Genomic DNA, 23,866 nt, shown 5'->3' with positions numbered 1-23,866 from the left:
TTTAAACATGCTCCCTTAGCGCTTACAAACCAACAAATATTTCTAAAAATCGTCAAAATTAGATGAATTAGAAAATTATTAAATATTGTTAATAAATAGATGCAATGTGTTGTGTGATTTTCGTCAGTAGTCTATAGTAGACCTTGATTCTGCGCACCAAACGCCACTAACTGTTCCGTCGCCGACATAGCCGGCGTATTTTTTTTATTTTGTTTTATTTTTATTTTTTATTTTTTTTTGATTGACGTGATTTTCGGCAAACCACACAACTTTTGGGTGGTCACATGGTCTTAAAAAAATCAACAAAACCCACCTCATGTGTATTTGAACCAATGACAGTGCATTCTATGCTGGGAATGTCATGAAAATTAGATAAAGTAATAATGCTGCGCGATGCAGCATCAGGCAGGAGAGCCAATGTGGCATCGCGCAGCAGCCGTCATCAATGGGTTAATGTTGAAAAAACATGAAAAAGTTCATGTTGCATAATAGGTGACCTTTAAAGGTGAACATTAACTTCAAATAACCAGGTGCTACATTTGTTGGATTAGGGGCTATTGATTTGCATTTCTAAAAACTCTACCACAAGGCAGACTCAGACCTTAAAGTGGCTCTATGGGTTTAAACAAAACCCCTTGATAACAGTTTGGAACATTTTTACGGGGAACCAGTACTTGCACAGGCAAGTTTGATTGTTTTTAGATGTTATCCTGGCGACCGCTGGAATGTTTTAGTTGTGCCAAATCTGTTGGGGTAAAACACAATGTACCAATCCACAAGATCTGGATTGAGTGCACTGCTAATACTTTCTGATGGACCATAATGCAATGCACCATCGTAAGCCTGATCCATTTGGATCATATGTCTGTTTTTTCTTAATGCAGGAGTTGAACCCTCTGAACCCTTACCCTCTGCCAGAACCAAACTGTCACGTATTTGTCCACATACGCGACAGTAAAGGACACTATGCAAAACAGTGAATATTCTCCTCCCGATCTGCTACCTGTCCATACTGTGTGTGTGCTGAGAATAAACCGAGTGTTAATACACAGCCAAGGCTCTGTAAATGGGCACGTAGACAAAGCAACAAGGATTTATTTTCCGGTGTGCACACATTACAGACAGGTAGCGGTCTAGCGGATCGTGGGGGGATATTCACTGATTTTGATGAAAGGTGATTTGGATGTCTCTTAATGCAACATACAGACAGCCTTTGCTTCTTCGACTGTGTTGAACAACCTGCACAGCAAGGCCCTTGAAGGCTGTGTCCTCCGAGAGAAGCAGGCTCTTGCAAATATGACTGGCAGTGTAAACGGTGTAGAGTATACTGTTGTTAAGGAACACCTATGTTGTGTTTTCCACAGGTGATGGCGCCCCAAAGGAAAACAGTCCCTTCATCCACAACACCGAAAACGACAAAGGCAACAGCTACGATGGCACCAACATGGCTCTGTTTGAGGTAAGAGACAGCAGTTTATAATCATCATTAACTTAACGATGGGGTATATGATTTGGGAGAAAATAGCAGTTGGGATAGAGATTCGAATCCAAATACCTCAACCGCTCCACTTGTGTTCTCTCTGGTCCCTCCCTGACACGCTCTACCTGCTGTAGCTCCTCCCTCCGAACGACAGTTATTCCTGTTCATTTATTTTCAACTAGTGTCTTTCCTCGTATCCTTGCTGTCTTAGCGGTGTAAGCAGTTTTTGTTAAATGGGAAATAGGACATTTAGGGGCCGTTGATTGTAGACATTGCTGTTTGTTGGCTGCCGTAGTTCCAAACTGTCAGACTGCTAGGGTCGTGAACGCTCACGCAACTGACGCAACAACGTCGGTGCCAAAGTGAATGGACAGTCCCACAGCCAATAAGAACGGAGAATCGGAGCCTCGCTCTGATTGGTCAAAGTGTACATGAGCGGTGGCAATTTTTGGGGCCGGCACACAGAGGCAGGGGAGAGCAAAGGGATGAGTAGATATTCTCAGACCACTTCACCTACATATAGCTGAATGGCTAATATGACATTTTTGCCACATATTACAGTGAAAAAGTTACCCACCCCAGCTTTAACATGGCTCTTATACACTAAGCAGGGGGGATGTTTTATCACAAATGAATGTTATATACCATAAAGAGGAACCCCACAAAGGATTAGAAGCTGCAGATACAGTATGCTTTTTCAAGTAAACATTGACTGCCACAACCACTTCTGCAGTTTTACATTCAGAACTGAAGCTTATACCAGCATTCATCAATGCATAGATTACGCAAGGACCAGGATAGGCTGTGGCCAACTTAAATACTTTATAAAGGAACTGAATGAACACAGAATTAGGGTGAAAGTAAAAATGTTGAGAACTTTTTTCCATAAAAGCTGGTGCATGCCTTAAAGTAAATTCAGATGGCATTCGGCAAACCTTGCAGCTCTGTGGTCACTGGCCCTTGTTTTGGATCAATTAGGCGCCACTGCTTCTGAAGTCGGGCCAGCCATGCTATTCTAAGATGCTTTGAACAAGTAACTCAATATTGCAGTGTTGGTTTTGATCCTGGAAGAGGTTGTTCTTTTTAAGCTTATGATACGCAAAGGGCGAATAACGTTCAAATGTTATGCTGTGCTATGCTGTCAGGACATCCACTCACTCACTCACCCACTCACTCACTCACTCACTCACTCACTCACTCACTCACTCACTCACTCACTCACTCACTCACTCACTCACTCACTCACTCACACACACGCACGCACACACACACACACACACACACACACACACACACACACACACACACACACACACACACACACACACACACGATGTCCGAATAAAATAAGCAAAGTTCAACAAAACAAAATGATTTGTTCAAAAATGAAGTTTATGATGCTATTCTTGTTAAGAAATCCCTTTCTCTATTTGCAGGAAGAGATGGAAAGCAACCCCATGGTGTCATCTCTCCTGGACAAACTGGCAAACTACACCAATCTGACCCAGGGGGCGCAAGAGCACGAGGAGGATGATGATGATGAAGGTGCCAAGAAGAAGAAAGTTAAGGTAAAACAATCTGCATTACGGTGCACTGCGGTTCTGTACTGCTGTTCTTTTCAAACTGCTGAACTATCATTACATAAGCGGGTCTTTGACCGACGAAGCCCTGCCGTGTGTTTTGCTTTTTTCTCTCCATAGCATTCTGTGACCTTGCTTCCTTATTATGCTTACTCACCTTGAAACTTTTTATCAGTGTTTGAACAAGAAATCAAAAGGTCAAGTCCATTGTAGATCCAGCAATAATGACCAGAAAAAAATATAGATTGGTCCCTGCTGGTTGCTTTTGAATAATTAGTTTGCTAAGGAGGGCTGGGAAGTTGACAACACTGTGTAGGACTACCTGTATGCAAAGGCATGCATGACACGTCTTTAAAAATGTATTGTCTACTAGTTGCGACAGCCCTACGATATTTATGTTATGTTATTTCTGTGTTATATTATGTTTTAAACCGTTTACAGGACGTCATACAAAGATATGGAGTTTTACAAATTAAAGCTTTCAATAGAACCGTTACAAATCAAGTCAGTCGGGTTGCACTACTTCAACAACTGTTTTTCTGCTTGAAGGTAAAATCTCAATCATCTTACTCCTAGTAAGACATTCTATAAATAAATAACACATTTAAATAAGTGGAATTAATGGAATTTATAGTAAGAAAGAGGGCATGCTTCCTTTGAGTCAACAGTCTGATTTGAAATCATACATTTAATGCTAAATACCTAAAAATAAATTCTCAATACTTTTAAGACCTGTGAGTAAGGACACATCAATAAAAGTCTATTCCAAAGATGTAATAGAGTATGTCATTCTGAGTGGGCACAAGCTTGCGTGTCGCCCATTGTCCTGCGGCCCATTCGTGCCTTTTCTCCTCTAGGACCCTTCCATGCTTCATATGTTGCTTTCTCAGAAAAGCAGAAACAAATTCAAAGTAGCCACAGTGCGTCCATGGATGCTTTCTGTAACCACAGTTTTCAGTCCCAGGCCAGTTAGCTCCGTCCTGTCCCCCTGCATGGTAATAGGCCTCGGGGGCACCTCCCATTTGCTTGCAGGCACATTTTGGTAAAGAATTAAGCCATACACCATAGTCGCCCCTCATTGTCTTGGACCAGTTGGATTATTGCTGGACATTTGGAGATAAGGCGAACAAAAAGGTAGCTGCTTGTCAATCAGAACTCATCCATTTAGACATTGTGTGTTTTTTTTTTTGACAGAAAAGTTTAATATATTCCTGTTGCCTGTGCCTTTTTTTTTACACACTGTTGCAAAATCTTTTGGGGTGGAAGCATTGAAGTGATTTTTGACGCTTTGTGTTACTGGTTACTGGACATTATAGCAGGGGTTTATAGAAACCATGCACAAGTCACCGAGATGGAAATCGTCAATCCATTTTGTACGTCAACTCATTTCGGATCAAATGTTCGTTTCTTTAGAGAACATCAAGCATTATCTTCTTTGTGCTAACAGCAGAAGCTTTTGCTTCGTAAGCTGAGGATTTTTCTGTGCTGCCCTGTCAAAGAGATGGTTACAACACAACGTTGTCTCCTTATCAAACATCGGAATTATGTCAGCACTTAAATAACTAACCTTTATGGTCATGCTCTGTCGGTTTTGTTGCGACTCTTAAAAGAGTGACTCAACTGAATTGAATAATACCATGAACTACCATGTACCAATGTATTTGTTCCCCCTTTTAGTTCTTCTTTAATATGCCTTGATTTGCCACTCATTCCTTCTTTGTCTTCCACTCTAGTCTTCTTCTCTCCAGTCTGATTTCATATTCACCATTGCTTTAACTATCCCCCCTCCCCTTACAGAGCCCTGCGATGGGGACCTTCATGGGCGTCTACCTACCCTGCCTTCAGAACATTCTGGGGGTCATCCTGTTTCTCAGGCTCACGTGGATTGTGGGCACCGCCGGCATCTTGGAGTCGCTGGCTATCGTGGCCTTGACCTGCTCTTGTGTGAGTACTCCACCCACATTTGCTACATGACTTCTCTTATTAATCTTACACTTTAAACATCTTTGCCTTAAAGGTCACATATTCTGCTCATTTTCAGGTTCAATATTGTAATTTGTGTTTTTTTAACTGTTTTCATGGTTTATTGTTAAAAAAAAAACGTCATTTCTGAATCTCCTCTTTTCAGCCCCTGTCTGAAATGCTCTTTTTAAGCTCCGCCTTCCAAAAAGCCCTGTCTGCTCTGATTGGCCATGAATCTAACTGCCGGTTAGATTCAGGGGGATCTGGGGGTGTGATTATCACAGGTGGAGGTAGTGCTAAATTAGGTTGGTAATGAGGGGGGGAGTGGCTTCCCCCTTATGACATCATAAGGGAAGATAAATCTGTCTGGGGTATTTGAACACAGGTTTTCAGAAAGGTGGAGGCGGAGAAAAAGAGATAGGGTTGTTATTTCTCATACTTTGGGAGTCTCATTTCACACAGCGGAACCATATTGATTTTGGAAAACCATGAAGGAGACGGGAATTTTGAATAATTGGTGACCTTAAACCTTCCCTTCATTTATCATTTTGTTGTTTGAGTTTTGGTAAATGATACAATATTACTAACCGAAATGTGCAGCTTTGACTCTTAATAATAATAATTGATTGGATTTATATAGCGCTTTATTTCGATGTTGTTGACTCAAAGCGCTTTACAGGGTTCCAGGTTCAATTCGTTCACACACAGTCATACCGGTGGTGGTAAACTACGATAGTAGCCACAGCTGCCCTGGGGCAGACTGACGGAAGTCTTGTCCTATATAGTATTTGTGCTTTATCAAGGTTTAAGCTATTAGACCAGTGATGTGCTACATTATATAAGAGGGAACTCAATGTACACGCTGTAATGTCTTATGAATACATTAGACACATGCAAGTGGATATGTGTCCATGTGCTTAGGTTTTTGTGGTGGCATGGGGGCCAACAGGCTGCTACAATATTTAATGGTAGACTGGTGCAAGTACTGGACTGACGGCATAAAGGAATGGCCAGAGAGTTGACTTAGTGACCACTGATCCCCCTATATTTAGCCGCTGTGACTCTCCATTTCCCATAGACTCCTAGCTTGTGATGGCAGCTTGACGGGTAATCCCTCCATCTGCAAAGTGTCAGAAACGAAGCGACATGCACACCCACACACAGTGGCTATATGGGACAGGGCCCACTGCAGACACTGGATTACTGCAGTTTAATCAAGGAAAGTACAGACAAAAAACCTCGAATACATTCCCAGTTGAATGCTTTTTTCCTCATAAAACAATGATTTAATGGTAGAACATTATTAAAACTATCAAAGAACCTGATGGTTATTGGTATTCAAATTTAAGGTGTCAGCGATTCTGGATGAAAATAAATCCAGTGTTAATACACAGCCTTTTCTCTGTAAACTAGTATGTAAACAAAGGGCATGTAAACAGAGGGGGCCAACCATAGCTAGCAACATGCCCTTTTACAGTGCCTAATCTGACTCGCTGACTCTACCTTTAACTGAATAAAGCAAACAAAAAGCAACAAGTTATGTTTGTTTATATCTTTATTCAGTTTTTACTGCACCACACAGTTTAAATATGTAATTCTCTATTCTTCATTATCCAAGATACAAATTGCACATTTTTGGAATGTATTATCATAGATTGTGGCTGTACTTACTTGGAATGTATTATCATAGATTGTGGCTGTACTTACTGTTAACCTAGAAAGATAGGGACTCCATTTCACATATTTCAATCTAGCTTAAGTGTGTTCGGAGGGTTTACCCTGCACCACATCCCCGCTGTTACGTAAGAAGAGAGCCAAGCTTAGTCAAACAGATTAATGTTCATTTTCACTGCTTACACCACGTCTGACTTTGCACTGATGGTTCCTCATCGACCACCTGTTTATAGGTCAATCATGTTTGATAACATCACAAATGTCCAAAAATAACCAGAAGGGAATTTCACTGGCCTTCAATTTAGAACAGTTGTGATTGATTCATGATTGACTCATGAGATACAGATTAGTTTTATAGATGAACACAGAGTGGCTCAATCAGAGCTGCTCCTATGAGACCATGTCTCATGCTAACACATTGAACCTATGCATTGGGCCAGTGCACAGCACAACAAACAGGACATTGTCCATGGTGTCGCCATCTCTACTTCCAGCTGTATGTTCATAATAGGTGCATTGTGTTTATAGGTCAAACCAGGTGCTGCCAGGTTGCTTGAGGTGTTAGTTTGTATATTGCTTCCTATTCGTTTTCCTTTATACTGTAATATTTAGAATGTGATATACAGAAAGATTAGTGAAACAGTTTCCTCAATATATTTATCTTTATCTTAATTCCAATGATAATCCCCCACACATTACGGCAGGGGTGTCCAAACTTTTTTCACTGAGGGCCACATACAGAAAAATCTACGAAGGGCTGGGCCACTTTGCAAAAATAACACATTTATCAGGACATGTAGCTGCTCTGATGTTTAGTTTCATAGTGTCTTCGTAAATTGTAATCCTTCTTCACGGCAACACTTAACCTCTTCCCGCCATTGATACACCCAGTGTTTTCTGCTCTTGCGTCCAATGTCCAGCTTGGTGAAAATAGTAGCCAGCCGAGATCCCGCCCCTCCAAAGGGGGTCCGGCGGTATGCCCCCCCGGGAAGTTTTTAAAGTGAAATGCATGAATCTGGTGCACTTTGAGAGGGAAATTAAGAGGCTAAAGCTGAAGAATTTTGTATGAAAAAAATGGAGACACTGTGTCAGATGAATTAGAAGCTATTGGAGAAGGACACATGGATTTTCCATAATAATATTAATTTAAGATAAAATATTATGCAGGGTCCTGTGGGATGGGCTTGGTGCTCTTTTTCTTTTATGGGACATATTTCTCTGTAAGATAATGAGTGCATTTAAATTATTAAAAAATTTAAAGGGCCATATTACATTATATTTTTTAAATCGACCGCGGGCCAATTAAAAGTGGGCCGCGGGCCGTAGTTTGGACACCCCTGCATTACAGTAATTATTGTAAATCCCTGAAAGCACCAATACTAATACCCTTCGAGAATTGATATCGAGGTGCTTGGTTTAAAAGCGTCAAGCTATTTGGTTGGGTCAGTTTAATGTGGACCATTACAAACTTCAAAGACACCACCACAGGGAAATTAATTCATCTATTTCTGAGACGACTTGTGCTGCCCTGTGACATTATATTGGTTTCACTTAGACGTCCACAAAGTCCATTTTGGTTTGTGCAAATGTTAAGGCCTGACTGAGTCACATGTCCTATTGGAGCTGTGTGGAATTTTTACATGTTCCGACAGCATATACAGGCCCTCTTGTAGGCTCTTTGATTGGTGTTGTGATGGATTGGAACTAGTGCTAGTTGCTGCTTAGGGTTTCCGTGGAAGTAGGAGGTAAAATTGTCAGCTAATGGGCTTTACTCCAGCTTGTCTGCCACTTTAAACCGGACGCCCAGTGAAAAGGGTTAATCGTGGTCATGTCTCTGACCTTGTCCCCATCCCCTCTTCCTCCTCTTGCCATTGTCTGCTATTCCCTCACTTGTATACTTCCTCCTCTCCCTCTTTCTCTCACCCTTTAACTGTCTTGTCTTTCTTTCTCTCTTTCCTTTTTTCCTCTTATCTTGTCCGCCCACCCTCCTCTCTGCTCTGTCCAGCATGATTAGGTGACAGGCGGATGTAGATACCCTCCGTGAGAATGACTGATTTCAAGGAAAAGCTAGTATCCATCAATCAGCTGAGCTTTAGAGGATAAGCCATTAAGAAGTATTTGAACAGGCTTAATGCTAGAGTGTTGCCTATTGTCAGCCATGATTCCTGGAAATAAAGGATTGTCCAAAGATCCCGAGGGTCTGGGTTAATTCGTCATTCTTGGTTTTGAATGGGTGATGCTTGATAACTACATGACACACTCCCTTGTTGCAAACACAGTTAACTTACGTACTAGCTATACAAATGACTCACATTTCAAAGGAATAACATCTCTGTGAGGTCTTCAGATTCAGAGTTTTATTGTAAAGTTGTTCCTTATGTCTTCTATCCACAGACAATGCTGACAGCCATATCCATGAGCGCCATCGCTACCAATGGTGTAGTGCCAGGTAAGACGCTTGGGTACTCCAGACAGACACTAATAAAAACAAGGGATGTATTATACTGTACATAGGAATGAAATAATAAAAGATTAAATTTGTGTTTAATTAAATGAATCTCCATGCTTTACAAATGTATGGCAAATACGATGTACCTTTTTATATTACTTCCTTGTCACAGTCCTTGACCAAAAACCTTTAGGCAACTTTTTTTCTTGTTTGGCGTATCCATGACTTGTATTAAAAAGTTCCTCAAGTTCTGGTCAGTGTCTGAAAAGAGAAGTTAGTTGACTTTTCTTTCATGATGCCCTCCCCCTCTCTGCTGCTCTCTTCTCCTCTCAGCTGGAGGCTCCTACTACATGATCTCCAGGTCTCTGGGCCCAGAGTTTGGTGGAGCTGTGGGTCTGTGCTTCTACCTGGGCACCACCTTCGCCGGCTCCATGTATATCCTGGGTACTATAGAGATTCTGCTGGTGAGTACTAGACATGGTGCACCGGCTACTGTCATAAAGTGGCTATTCTCTAGTATTTCCTCCAATTCACTGTATACTCATTAATAATTGCATGTTTATTTTCTTCATTTTTGATTCTTATTTTTTTTTTCTCCCATTTAGACCTACATCGTGCCTCAAGCAGCCATCTTTGTGGCGGAGAAGAAGGAGGACGAGGTGGCCGCCTTGCTGAATAACATGCGCGTGTATGGCACCTGCTGCCTGGCGTTGATGTGTGTGGTGGTGTTTGTGGGGGTGAAATACGTCAACAAGCTGGCTCTGGTCTTCCTGGCCTGTGTCATTCTCTCCATCCTCTCCATCTACGCCGGAGTCATCAAGACCATCTTTGAGCCGCCAGACTTCCCGTGAGTCCAGTGTAGGGATGGGCACGCATTGATTCCTCAACGGCCAATCCATTACTAGTTTTACGTAATACATTTTTCTGCACCTGTCGCATGATAACAATGCACGGCAATATAACCTACCCAAATGCTAAATGCTTATTGTCAAACAAATGTAAGTCACCAATGCAAATAAAAACGTGAGTAAAATAAATGAAACAATTTAAATTAATGTATATATCGAACTCACCAAAACAGCAGAAATAGACGCAGTCTGAAAAACCTCCAGTGTTGCCTGTAAACATTATGATTAGTGGTGGGCCGATAACGGCGTTAACGTGCTGCGTTAACGCCAGACTCTTATCGGCGATAAAAAAAATATCGCCGTTAATCTCTTGTTCCTCTTATTTTAGCGCGGATGTATACCTGGCCGAATTGCACTGTAGTGCACGAGTCAGAACGAGTCCGACTTCGCACCTGTGTAGCCTACCACATCAAACGTAACGTGCTGACATGGATGCAGCTAGGAAGCCGCCGGGTTTGCTTCAGGGAAAATGTATTTTTAAGAAGCTTCCCAATGGAAACCTCGACAAGACCAAGGTTGTTTGCACCTTGTGCAATGCGGAATTGGTTTACTGTAGGAGTTCTAACAGTCTGTGCTCTCGGAAGCGGCCGGGGCATGCGTGTGTGCAATGGGAGAGCTTTGTGTGGAGAGAAAAAAAAGAGGCAAGGGAAATCGCCAAAGCCAATGCATAGCCTCGACTCATTAAAGGTTGAAAATCACTGAATTACACAACATGTAGGCTAGCCTATGGCTTAAGGCTATGGAAATCATTATGGAAACAATATTTTTTTTTATCAGTGATAGCTCAGCTGATCTTGTTGCTATAGAGACCACGTCCGTCCGCTTTGTTTGACAACTGACAGAGCTGCCAAGTCTCACCCTTTTGGCCGTGAGACACACTCATATCAACCAGCTCACACTCTCACACGCTAGCCTACAACTCAAATTTCTCACGCGGAGAAGTTAATCCCCAAAATAACGATTGTTTTGCGGGACTTTTATTTTGACAGTCTTATATTGAAAAGCTAACGGACATGAGTTCCATGACATCCCCTTTCTGCACGCAAGTTAACTTGATGCATTAGGTGTGCACCTGCACAGGAGATGAGCCCCTGGTCTGATGCGCCACCTGGCTTGAGAAACACGTTCTCAAAGACTTACTTTGAGTCATTATTTAGGGAGCACACACATATTATGAATGAATTCAAATGAGCCATTTTAATCTAGATTAATCTAGATTAAAAAAATTAATCTATGCCCACCTCTAATTATGATACACAAAAAGCATCAGGCTGGATTTGTCAGCCAGCCGCACTGGCTCGTGAAGATTTTAAGTTGCAGTAGTATTTTTTTTTAAACTAGTTTTATTAGTTTGTCATATTAAAAATGCCCCCCCCCCCCTCTCTCCTCCTCTACACAGTGTGTGCATGTTGGGGAACCGCACTCTGACGAACATGAAGTTTGACAGCTGTCTGAAGACGGACGTTATAGACAACGTGACGGTCACTACCGACCTGTGGAGTCTGTTCTGTGAGGGGCCGGAGCTCAACGCCACCTGCAACCAATACTTTGTCAACAACAACGTGACCGTGGTGCAGGGCATCCCCGGGCTGACCAGCTCGGTCATCAAAGGTCAGGACACATGCATTTCATCCATAGCTTTCAGTAGCATTGAGCCAATGTGCTGGAAGGATTAAAAAGGCCCCTTGATTTATCTGTTTTTGCCTCTAACTCCCAACGCTACTGATCATATTGAAATTGCCGAATGGTTTTTAGAAGATACATGGAGAGCCTTAGACAATGTTTGTTCACTACTAGCTAATATTTGCAATGTCATGGACTTCAGTGTTTTATTAAATACATACAGTCCAAACTCTGAATATTGTGCATGTTATGCAACTGCAGGCCATGACTAGTATCAGTCCAAACATTCAGTAGGGAAAAGCATGCCTCTCATATTTCACTGGAAAACATCTGGAGACAATACTGTGCAGGTTCTGAGTGATTTCATACGAGATGATTTCTTTACTCCCATCTCCAGTTGCTTTCAATGATTTGTTTCCCCTTGTGATTTTCATTTATTTCTTCTCAGATTCTCAAATGTCTCTTTTAAGAAAGGGTGACAAAAATGAGGTGTGGCATGGTTTGCTCATTTTGGTACCCTTGCCAACTTTAGGAAAGGAAAATAAATGCAGCACTGATCCCATCCGCACTGCTAAATTGAGACAAAGCTTTATTCAAAACAGCTGTGATCAGTTTGCCTTTGGAGGGGATACTTTCTGTGGCTTTGTGTCCTAGTGCTAATATATTTCTATGCAGGCCCTGTCTTTATATTTCATTTGTCTGACTCTGTTTAATTGGTTTGACTTTGAAGTCAATCATTGTTTTGTATGGCCGTTGTGGTTTGATGTTTAATGCCTGTCTTTCTGTGTCTCTTTGTAGATAATATGTGGTCAGCGTACGGCCCTCTGGGTATGCTGGTAGAAAAAACAGGGTTGCCATCTAGTGGGGGAAGTGACCCGGCCCAGGACATCTACCTGCCCTTTGTATTCAATGACATCACCACATTCTTCACTCTGCTGGTTGGCATCTACTTCCCATCAGTCACTGGTGAGACACGCACGCACGCACGCACGCACGCACGCACGCACGCACGCACGCACGCAAACACGTACACATACACATACACACACATGCCTACACACCTACATTTAGTCAATAATTATAATACAGTATTGAAGTTAGCTTCAGATTTATTTTTTTATTTTTTGTTAATGATGTGAAATGTTGATATTGTGCATACACATAATATAAAACCAGGCAAACATATAAATGTGAAGCCTACAACTGAAAGTATGTGGAAGGAGTGGCCAGAAGTGCAGTACTTTAATGATTTATTTTATTCTTGAATTTCGGCAGTTTAATGAATAGTTCACTTGCAGAAGTCATGGTCAAGCATAGGGAAAAATAAGAGATGAAGGTCTGATCAGTCTTTGTGGTGTGGTATGCAGTGTTTATCACTTTCTCTATGCATTAGGGATGTGAAGGTGTCGACCCAATGACCGGTTTTCCACTTGCGCTCAAGTCGAATTTAAAAATAGAAATCTGAAAATCTGTTATGCCGTTTTATTAATGGGAGATGTCATCGTGCGAGTTCACGTCTGGTCGTGTGCGCGCTGCAGGAGCGTCACTTCTGCAAGGTGCGTGCATGAAGTAATCAGCTACACATAAGAGTCCGGTGTGGGACCATGTTTTCACTGTTGATAAAAAACAGTGCAGTGCAAAAGATGCAGCATAATGTTAAACGCTAATCTGAGGCTATGGTGTTAAATCATCTAGAAACACACGATGCCTTCGTCCCAGCAAAGCAGCGTTTCAACGTCAGATCTCACCAGTGAGCGAGCGAGCCGCCGCGCGGGGAAGAACTCAGTGGTTTGAGGCTCAAATAATAACCGAGGATATTCTCCCCGTTAGCGATATCGATGGGAGAGGCTTCCTTGTTTGTATGCGATCCGTTTGAATGTCTCGAGCCTGAATACACTGTAGCCTACAGTGAGCCGAGTCCCTCCGTTAGTTTCTGTTTCAGCCGACACAATTACAATCACCTCCTAAGCACGGACAGCGTTAAATAAAGCATCTAATTTGTATTACCATTAGGGCTTGGATGTAAATACTGTAACATAACGGCGGCAGCTCTGCTGCTTAAAGGAAAAGCGCAGTTTTCACTTTATTTTCAGCACCTCAACCTCTGCTGTGGGAAGAAATAAAGGGGCAAAGTAAGTCTATTGATTTGTCGACTTATGCCTCCACACGTCTCGCAGATAGTATTTCCTCGCGGAGCGGATCGCACCGTAGTTCAGTTCGACTAGAAAGGCAAAAAGAAACTGTGGCACTGTGAAGCACACTGGCATCATTGTATGTATTAAATATGCAAATTCGATCGGACCTGACTGGAAAGTATTACCCGACACAGTGGCGGGTGAAGTGACACAATTTACACGCCAGCACGCAAATCTACCCGCATTTGGCGTGTGGCGGGTGTTAATTTCCATCCCTGACCTACACACACACCTACACGCACACGTACACACACACACACACACACACACACACACACACACACACACACACACACACACACACACACACACACACACACACACACACACACACACACACACACACACACACACACACACACACTCTCACTCTCACTCACACTCACGCTCACACTTGCACACTTTAATCTTAAAATTAATTGTGTATGTGTCGTAATGTTTAACCATTAGGGTCAAGATAACGTTGTTTTGTTTGATTTCTAAAGACTTCATATTTGCTTTTCTGTTGTATCCTGCCTATTCCAGGTATCATGGCTGGTTCCAACCGGTCAGGTGACTTGCGTGACGCCCAGAAGTCCATCCCTATTGGTACCATCATGGCTATCGCTACCACCTCCTTCATCTGTATCCTTAAACCTGTTTGTGACACTCACACCAGAGAGTCACAATGCTACAACAGCACAGTTAAAAAAAGGAATATCTCACTTGTTAGGTTTAGAGGTTGTTGAGAGAAATACTTTGTTTTGGGGCCATTGCAACAAAATCAATGAAAGCCTGGCACAGTCCCAATACAGCAGTGGTGGTACCACCATTGAGTGTGTGCGGTTTGTCTCAAGCTTTGGCTTTGTCCATGCATTCCATTTAGTCTCCTGAACACTTCTCCTCAGACGTCACTTGTGTGGTGCTATTCGGTGCCTGCATCGAAGGAGTTCTGCTTCGAGACAAGTAAGGGTTTAACATAGAGGACATAGTGCTGTTACACACACGCTATAACAGGGTGTACATAATTTAAGAAAACAATAAAATGAACATACCTATATGGCTAAATCGAGGAATGTCACGCAATCTAAGTTTGTATGTATTTTTCATTGCAGATTTGGCGACTCGGTGAAAAGGAACCTGGTCATTGGCACCTTGTCGTGGCCGTCTCCCTGGGTCATTGTGATTGGCTCCTTCTTCTCCTGCTGTGGGGCGGGGCTACAGAGTTTGACCGGCGCCCCGCGGCTGCTGCAGGCCATCGCACGAGACGGCATCGTACCTTTCCTACAGGTCAGACACACACAATCAACCAACAAAAAACCCTCAAATCTAATCAGTCTTCCGCCTCAGATGCAGAGCTTCAGTTGTCAACCCTCACTCACTCACTCACTCTGTGTGTGTGTGTGTGTGTGTGTGTGTGTGTGTGTGTGTGTGTGTGTGTGTGTGTGTGTGTGTGTGTGTGTGTGTGTGTGTGTGTGTGTGTGTGTGTGTGTGTGTGTGTGTGTGTGTGTGTGTGTGTGTGTGTGTGTGTGTGTGTGTGTGTGTGTGTGTGTGTGTCTACGTGTACTAGGTGTTTGGTCACGGGAAAGCGAACGGTGAACCCACCTGGGCTCTGCTGCTGACTTTTGGCATCTGTGAGATCGGCATCCTCATCGCCTCGCTAGACGCCGTGGCTCCTATTCTCTCCATGTCAGTAGATTGTCTGCACACTTCACCTTCTCTCTCCGTAACTTCAGAGCCAATAATCACTCAAGTGTTCGCCTCCTTAAAGCAGCTTACACTCGGACAATAAAATGGAGATTAACATGTTATGTGAGTATTAGTTTTTTTTTCTTCTTTCACAGGTTTTTCCTCATGTGCTACCTGTTTGTCAACCTGGCCTGTGCGGTTCAGACCCTGCTGCGGACGCCTAACTGGAGACCACGCTTCAAATACTACCACTGGTGGGTGATGAAATATTGGGTCTAGCAGGTTTAATATCTCTCTCTCTCTCTCGCTCTCTCTCCTCGCACTTTAAATTGTCTGAATGTTTTTATGTCCTAGAATTACCGTGTGATGTTCTTGTTGTTTTAGCTTTGTCCAATGTGTAGGCCAAGGTTTTACTGTGTTTTTACTGTGTCATATTGTTGTTGTCTACTGGTTAAGCAAAATGTAGCACAATGCCCAAGACAAATTTCCTTAACAGGACAATATAGTTTACCCTGACCCTGACCCTCTCTCTCTCTCTCTCTCTCTCTCTCTCTCTCTCTCTCTCTCTCTCTCTCTCTCTCTCTCTCTCTCTCTCTCTCTCTCTCTCTCTCTCTCTCTCTCTCTCTCTCTCTCTCTCTCTCTCTCTCTCTCTCTCTCTCTCTCTCTCTCTCTCTCTCTCTCTCTCTCTCTCTCTCTCTCTCTCTCTCTCTCTCTCTCTCTCTCTCTCTCTCTCTCTCTCTCTCTTTATATACTTTCTGATAGCGAAATAAGAAGATATTGAAAGTCTCCCAAGTTTTATCTTATGGTGCAACTTCCAAGACTTATTTAACCTCTTGGGAACTCACTGTTGTATGTGTTTTTCCTCCCGCAGGGCTCTGTCCTTCCTGGGAATGAGCTTGTGTGTTGCCATCATGTTCATCTCGTCCTGGTATTATGCTATCATTGCCATGGCAATCGCGGGCTGCATCTACAAATACATTGAATACAGAGGGTAAGACTTAGACTTTGAACACTGTAATGTTTTTGAATGTTAAAAAGATGAGGCTACTTAAAGATACTGGCATGTGATCCGATATATTGATGTTTTTCCATGTATCTAAAAATGTAAACTTAAATACAAACGTAAATGCAGAATATGCACAAATGTAATATCTGAGCTTCAGATAAAGGTAAAAACAAACAGAGTGTTTACAGTTGTTCTAAGCCAGTGAGAACTTTAAAATAAAATGTTAAAAAAGTGGAGTTTCATACTCCTCACGTGACTTAAGACCATGTATAGTGGTGACCTTCAGGGCTGCTGAGGTTAACACAAGTCTTCTTTTGTGGTGGATATTTTATTTCATTTTTTACTGATCCATGTTAACACAGAAAATGCTCTCACAGACGCAAAGGTACTGGACTTCATCAGCAGAACTCACTATATGTCCTTTAAACCATAACAAACAGGCGTGAACACCGTGCACATCTTTAAAAATCCATCCACAGATGTTGATCCTTTTTAGCATTCCAAGTGTGTTTTCTTTTTCTTTTCTTTTTTCATTCTTATTGTTTAAGTCATTTTCATTGGTCTAAACCTTTAGGGCCGAGAAGGAGTGGGGAGACGGCATCAATGGCCTGTCTCTCAATGCAGCACGCTATGCCCTCATTCGCCTGGAGGAGGCTCCACCACACACTAAGAACTGGAGGTACATTACATTGTGTGTGTGTGTGTGTGTGTGTGTGTGTGTGTGTGTGTGTGTGTGTGTGTGTGTGTGTGTGTGTGTGTGTGTGTGTGTGTGTGTGTGTGTGTGTGTGTGTGTGTGTTTCAACTGATTGGGTGGGTGTGCGTGCGAGCGAGCGTTGCAGTTGACGTAGTGCCACCTGTCCCCGTTGAGGTGGACAGGAATAGACACAGAGGGTATATTTGATCAATCTGTTGGTCCTCGGCCTAATCTGACACAAAAGGTTGACGAGCCTTCTTACTGTGTGTGCGCTGACCTTGCACACTGCACCAAAACAAGTTTCAATTACCCCTTAGTGTTATTTTCATTGCGGATCTTCTTAGGGATGTGATGTTTCCAGTAACACAGATGGTTCTTATTAAAGGTTGCTGTACCCTGGCCTTCTCTTGTGTTTCCATAACATGTGTACTGTAGAACTGAAAGGTCTAATTCAACTCCAATTAAGCTCTCCTTGCATAGTTGAATGAAAACCAACACTGGCACTGTATTAATGTTGCCACACCTACTCTACAGAAATACAGTACAGAGGTGTTATGTGTTTTATGGGACTATTATAGGCCATGGAAATATGTGACTACAAATAGAGTGTTTGTTTTGTTCATGTTGTTTCCACATCAATGAACTGCAACAGTGAATGAATGGACCATCCCACCAGGCATTTCAAAAGCTGACATTTCATCTACAGCCGCCGGTCCAATGGCCACTCGAAGCATACTCTTCTCTGCACAAAATAAAGAATAAATAATACATATTATAGCAGCCACAACACGATGGTGCAACTGTCCAACTAGAACTAAACATGTAATGCATAAAATAAAACTATTACCAGTAAACACCCACAGAACAAAAAGTAAATATATAAACAGAAAATGTCACACCTAGACAGAAAATCATCCATACAATGTCGTCTTTCTTCTAGCCCATGCTTGTTCCAGAAAATATTCAGTGTTAATATATACCTTGTGTGGAAGGGGCTGTGTGCTTAGCCCTTTCCTTTACACCCTGTACACAAGTGACTGCACCAGCCCCTCCCACACCACCACCTCCGACGACACTGCCATCCTAGCTCTTCTGTCAGACAATAATTCTGTATCGGATTACCACAACACTGTCACACACTTCTCCAAATGGTGCACACATAACCACCTGCATCTCAATGTTACCCCATCACCCCAGCCCCCCACTCTCATCAACGACACAGTATAAACAGTTGTCAGCTTTAAATACCTTGGACTCACAATAGACAATAAACTCACTTTCAACCAGCACACAACGGACATTCAAAAAAGGAGCCATCAAAAACTATTTGCCATCCGTAAACTTAAAGGACTGCATGTTGCACCCCATCTCCTTCTACTGTTGTACCAAAGTATTGTCCAGCCCATCCTGCTCTATTGTCCCACCTGCTTCTTCAACAACTGTCAAAAACCGGATCAAACTCACACGTGTCACAAACATAGCTGACAAATGAATGTTTCTCCCCACACCCACACTGTCAGAGCTTAATCTCAAGGCCATCTCACGCATCACATCCACAATAGCACAGGACAACACACACCCACTCAACTGCCACTTCACCATTATGCCCTCTGGACGCAGGTACAGGTCTCTGTTGTGCAGGAGGGCTCGCTATGGCAAAAGCCTGGTGCCTGCAGCCATAGCAGCCTTAAACAAAATGCCAAGATAAAACACCCCAGTTCCACTCTGTTCACATATTGTCTGCATGTTATTTTTGCTGTGTCTGTTGTCCATCTGTTATTGTCTGTCGGCGTGCATGTACTGTGGAGTGAAAAAGAATTTCCCCTAGGGGACAATAAAGTCTGAAGTCTAACCACACATCGTTTAACAGCAGAAATATGTATTACTGTTGTTGAACTTCCTGAGATGTAAGGAAGGAGCCTTTGCAAAGCAGTGCAATCTAACTGTGTCCTCTCTCCATCTCTTTCTTCTCTCCATGCCTCCAGGCCTCAGGTGTTAGTGCTGCTCAACCTGGACTCAGACCAGGGGGTGAAACACCCTCGTCTGCTTTCCCTCACCACGCAGCTGAAGGCCGGGAAAGGCCTCACCATAGTGGCCAATGTTATACAGGGAACCTATCTCACCAAAGAGACAGAGGCTAAGAAGGCTGAGCAGGTATGTTCGATCTAAAGTAGTTCACGGTGAAAGTTGTTGATCAAATACCAAATGAGGTTAATTCTCCCTCGTATATACGCGGTCAATCCTTTGCTAGGCATTAAAGACACAAATGATGTGTATCGTTTTTGCTAATTTTTTAAATGAAAAGCTTGACCCACAAGTAAGCCCAATCATTACACACCTGAGCAGTAGGCACCCTCTGCCACCTGCTGGCCAAATCAAACAAGTCATTTAGTCCTTCTCTCTTCAGAACCTATTTCACTGTGTCCTCAAAATATTTTTTTAATGGCTGGAATACTTATTTTCTGTGAAAGCGTGTGCATACGTTTAATCCAGATTACACATACTGTAATATTAACGGATATTATTTAGAGCTTTCATTATGAATTGTATGGGCTGGACACTAATGAGAGTGCTGAATGTAAATTATGATGACGAAGTTCAATCAAGAATCAGTACCATCAGAATTTTTCAACTGTATTTTTTTTTCTCCCAATAGTTAGTGGGCGTATCACCTTTTTCTTTCCTGCCTCCTGCACACTTTGGCTGAGTTCCAATCCCTATACTTCCCTGCTATTCAGTATGCCAGAAAAAGATGTAGGATGTCCCAATACATGCACGTCAATTGTAGTATGCCCAAAATACATAAATGCCCCACTAACTCCAATAGCATTTTGCAGTATTTGTCTTTATTCTTGACATTTCTCGACATAATGAAAAAAAAAATTAAAATTCTCTCCTGTGGCCCTAAAACTCTTCTGTACTTTAGTATGTAGTGTAGTAAAAAGAAAAAGTATGTGATTTGGAACGCAGGGTTTAATTTTTTCCGTTTTCCTTGTCCAGAACATCAAGTCTGCCATGACAGCTGAGCGAACAAAAGGCTTCTGCCACGTGGTGGTGTCTTCAAACCTCAGAGACGGATTCTCCCACCTCATCCAGTCTGCGGGGCTGGGAGGCATGAAGCACAACACTGTCCTCATGGCCTGGCCCGGGACATGGAGGCAGTCCAATGACCCAGGCTCATGGAAGAACTTCATAGGTACAAGTGTAGGAGAATAAATCAAATGGAGTACAGACATATCACGTTGATTTAACACATCTTAAAATCGCATTAGATGGTAATGATTTAGGGGTTGATCTATTAAATGTTTGCGTGTATAAAGACGTGTGCAAACAGGATTTCACCCCCGCAAAGAAACGTTCAAGCTGATCGTCTAACGTTTGCTCACTTAAGATTGCGTGTCAAATAACACACTCTGTCCATTGAGTATGTTTGCCTTAATGTATATGCGAAAGCAGGCGTTTCTTCCTGTGTGTGCAACATATGGGGAGGAGTAAATGCAAAAAGGTTTATATTTTGCACATGCACTGTGATTTACAAAGCCTGAAAAGAATTGCGGTCGTTATGATTGCAGCTTTATTTATTACGTTTAAAAAGCAGGTGTTAAACTGTTGTACACAGAATGCTGGTGAGGAGGAAACATAAAAGACAACGGATAAAGGTTTCTTTCTGCTTGTGTTGTTTGGATTGACAGAAACACAAATAATCCAGACATATTGCCCATCCAGCAATGGCCTTTTGCAGCTTTTGGATGAGTTAAGGGCTTATGTGTAGCCATTCACAAGAAACAGTCACACAATACCTGCCGTGCCAAAAGGCATTTTCTCGCGTCTGGGTCGTTCCAGTGCAATGAGGGCACTTTAACTATTTCTACTGGCGTCTCCCATGGCAGTTTGTCCACTGTCCCGAGTCCTTAATGTTATGTCAGGCATGGACTGGTGTGCACTCTTCTGTCCTGCCATATTCTCCTCTCATCAGTCCTTGTTGTTTTACCCATAGCATTTATGTTCTCACAGATACTCTCCCATATCGCGTTTCTTTGAGTGATATTAATATTAATTGGCTGTAGCTCAACAGTGTGTTTGTTTTTCTCCTCCAATAACACCTCTAATTCCGTGGCATTACATTTGTCTTTGCAATTGCTGTCACTCTGCTCTCCGTCCAAACACAGAATCCAGTAACACACTAAACCCTCATTTAGATCTACTTCCTCTAACATGTTTACACCCGTTGTCATCTGCACATTTAATCTTAGTTGATCACACGCAGAACTCCCAAAAAACTAAATTAGAATGCTCACGCAGTTTAGCACTCTTTATATAGATCTTAGTAGATCAACCCCATAATGTGTTGTTGATGACGAAGCATACTGATGAGTAGGTATTGTCTCTTGTCATTTTCCCATGCAGAGACTGTGAGGGAGACCACAGCCACCTCTCATGCCTTGCTCGTGGCTAAGAACGTGGACAGTTTCCCCACCAACCAGGACCGCCTGGGGGAGGGCACCATCGACGTGTGGTGGGTGGTTCATGATGGAGGCCTGCTGATGCTGCTGCCTTTCCTTCTGCGACAGCACAAGGTGTGTGTGTGTGTGTGTGTGTGTGTGTGTGTGTGTTGCCTCGTTTCCACTGAACAGTACAGTTCGGTTTGGTACTGTATGGCAAGGCTAGATCTGGCTTGCGTTTCCACTGCTGACAGTACCCTATACTTTGTTGGTGGGGTACATACCAGAGAGCGGGAGCCGGTGAACAGCTCTGGATTCGGCAGTGTGTAGCTCCACCCTCATGGGACCCTTTGGGACTGCTTGGTACCCCAACAAAAGGGTGACATAAATAGGTACGGTACCCAACGCTTATATTGGTACCCCTCCCAACTTTTGACAGTGGAAAAAAAATATTGTTTGCCATATTTATTTTTATTTTGTATTGACCTTTATTTTTCCAGGAATATTCTCATTGAGATTCAAAATCTTTTTTCCAAGAGAGTCCTGGCGAAGAAGGCAGCATAAAAACATAAAAGTTTCACATTAAAAAACAAAATGTCACACTTAAAGCAAGACACAAAACACAACAAAAAATTTAAATAAAATAAAAGGTCACAAAGCATCAATCTCATTGGCAGTAAGTCAGTGTTAACCGGGTATGTACAGTTTGTGGTTAAATAGTCCTTAATCCTGCTTTTGTAGTTGTTTATGGTGATAAGGGATTCCAGTTTAAGGTGTTCCTGTAGCTTACACAATGATGAGGGGGAAAAAGATTTAAAGGCACTTTCACCAAACGTAGTGCGAGTCCGAGGAACGTTATACATAATCAAACTTATACATATCAAACCAAACTCAGTGGACGAGGCTTATGTCATATATATTTTACAATCCTGATTGACCTGACTAACCCATCCACCTTCCCCTGACTGACGGTTTGACTTCCCATCCCACCTCCTTCCATGATCACTGTGTCTGCCCTTTGTTCCAGGTATGGAGGAAGTGTAAGATGCGTATCTTCACCGTGGCCCAGTTGGACGACAACAGCATCCAGATGAAGAAAGATCTCCAGATGTTCCTTTACCACCTGAGACTGGATGCAGAAGTGGAAGTGGTGGAGATGGTGAGAGACTCATTAGAATTAGCTCACTGCATTACGTCCTGTTATAGTAGTATGGCTGGTGGTCCTCTAATACAGTTAGTGCTGCTCATGTGCTGCTTCTAGAACTGTTTTATATTCCCTAATGGGGACATTGTATAAACTACAGAGTTATATTAATAGTTTTATACATGTGTTTACTATTTTACAGTTGTTGGAAATATATCTATGATTTGGTTCAATCCGGATGTAAGACAACCTTCTACAAAGGATCAGTTACTTATTGTTTTCTATTCATTCAAATCTGATTCTCTTGGGCACAGTAAGATAACCCTGAGAGAGTGAGACAGTGCGGAGGATAACTGTTGACCTATTGCTAATGGTGTGTGTGTTGTGCAGCACGATAACGACATCTCAGCCTTCACCTATGAGAAGACCCTGGTGATGGAGCAGAGGACTCAGATGCTCAAACAGATGCAACTGTCCAGGACTGAGAGGGAGAGAGAGGTAAAGCCGACATCCACACTGTCTCTAGATATCTTCCTGTTGAACACAAGAGAACACAGGGATTCTAACGTGTGACTGACATCACACACTAATAAGATTAGCAATGAAAGAAGATGGCATTTATAGTTATTGAATGTTTCATTTTGCTCCGTGTTAGTGTGTTGTTATCATTGCAAAACATCATTTTAACTTTGAAGGTGAAGTCAGCTATTCTGGAGAACGCTTGTTGTCAAAATCAATTTTTGTCAAAATCAGTGACTATCTCCTCACGGTCAGGCTCTGTAAACTGGTATGTGGCTAGCTACGGTAGCCCCCCTCTGTTTACGTACCAGTTCACAATTCACTGGTCTTGACTGAAAGCGATTTTGACAACAAGCATTCTCCATAATCGCGCTAACTCCACCTATAATATCATACTGGTCACATTATACGGTAAATTAGCACAAGCTCTCATTGCCATCGATAGACAGACTGTATAGCTGATTCCAAACAGTGGTGTAGTCAAATCTGGGCTGCTGCCTGCTGCACACTATGACGACTGGC

The 23,866-nt window shown here is 42.5% G+C and overlaps 1 protein-coding gene across 3 annotated transcripts in view; it reads left to right on the top strand.

The window, feature by feature from the left end:
- Positions 1-23,866, top strand: part of slc12a7b (solute carrier family 12 member 7b) — an 86,961-nt gene that overhangs the window by 53,096 nt on the left and 9,999 nt on the right. For all 3 annotated transcript variants that reach the window (XM_080050463.1, XM_080050462.1, XM_080050464.1), the window contains exons 2-21: positions 1,365-1,459; positions 2,917-3,048; positions 4,858-5,004; positions 9,091-9,145; positions 9,479-9,609; positions 9,751-9,992; positions 11,453-11,664; positions 12,475-12,642; positions 14,397-14,495; positions 14,759-14,816; positions 14,966-15,140; positions 15,421-15,539; positions 15,695-15,793; positions 16,411-16,530; positions 17,120-17,224; positions 19,225-19,393; positions 20,240-20,435; positions 21,647-21,816; positions 22,709-22,840; positions 23,216-23,323. In XM_080050463.1, coding sequence (XP_079906589.1) covers positions 1,365-1,459; positions 2,917-3,048; positions 4,858-5,004; positions 9,091-9,145; positions 9,479-9,609; positions 9,751-9,992; positions 11,453-11,664; positions 12,475-12,642; positions 14,397-14,495; positions 14,759-14,816; positions 14,966-15,140; positions 15,421-15,539; positions 15,695-15,793; positions 16,411-16,530; positions 17,120-17,224; positions 19,225-19,393; positions 20,240-20,435; positions 21,647-21,816; positions 22,709-22,840; positions 23,216-23,323 — 2,732 coding nt within the window. The remainder of the gene's footprint in view (positions 1-1,364; positions 1,460-2,916; positions 3,049-4,857; positions 5,005-9,090; positions 9,146-9,478; positions 9,610-9,750; positions 9,993-11,452; positions 11,665-12,474; positions 12,643-14,396; positions 14,496-14,758; positions 14,817-14,965; positions 15,141-15,420; positions 15,540-15,694; positions 15,794-16,410; positions 16,531-17,119; positions 17,225-19,224; positions 19,394-20,239; positions 20,436-21,646; positions 21,817-22,708; positions 22,841-23,215; positions 23,324-23,866) is intronic.

The sequence above is a fragment of the Ammodytes marinus genome (assembly GCF_949987685.1).
Source record: "Ammodytes marinus genome assembly, chromosome: 21".
NCBI lineage: Eukaryota > Metazoa > Chordata > Actinopteri > Uranoscopiformes > Ammodytidae > Ammodytes > Ammodytes marinus.
The sequence above is the reverse complement of the archived record's forward strand: the minus strand, read 5'-3'. Positions and strand labels throughout refer to the sequence as shown.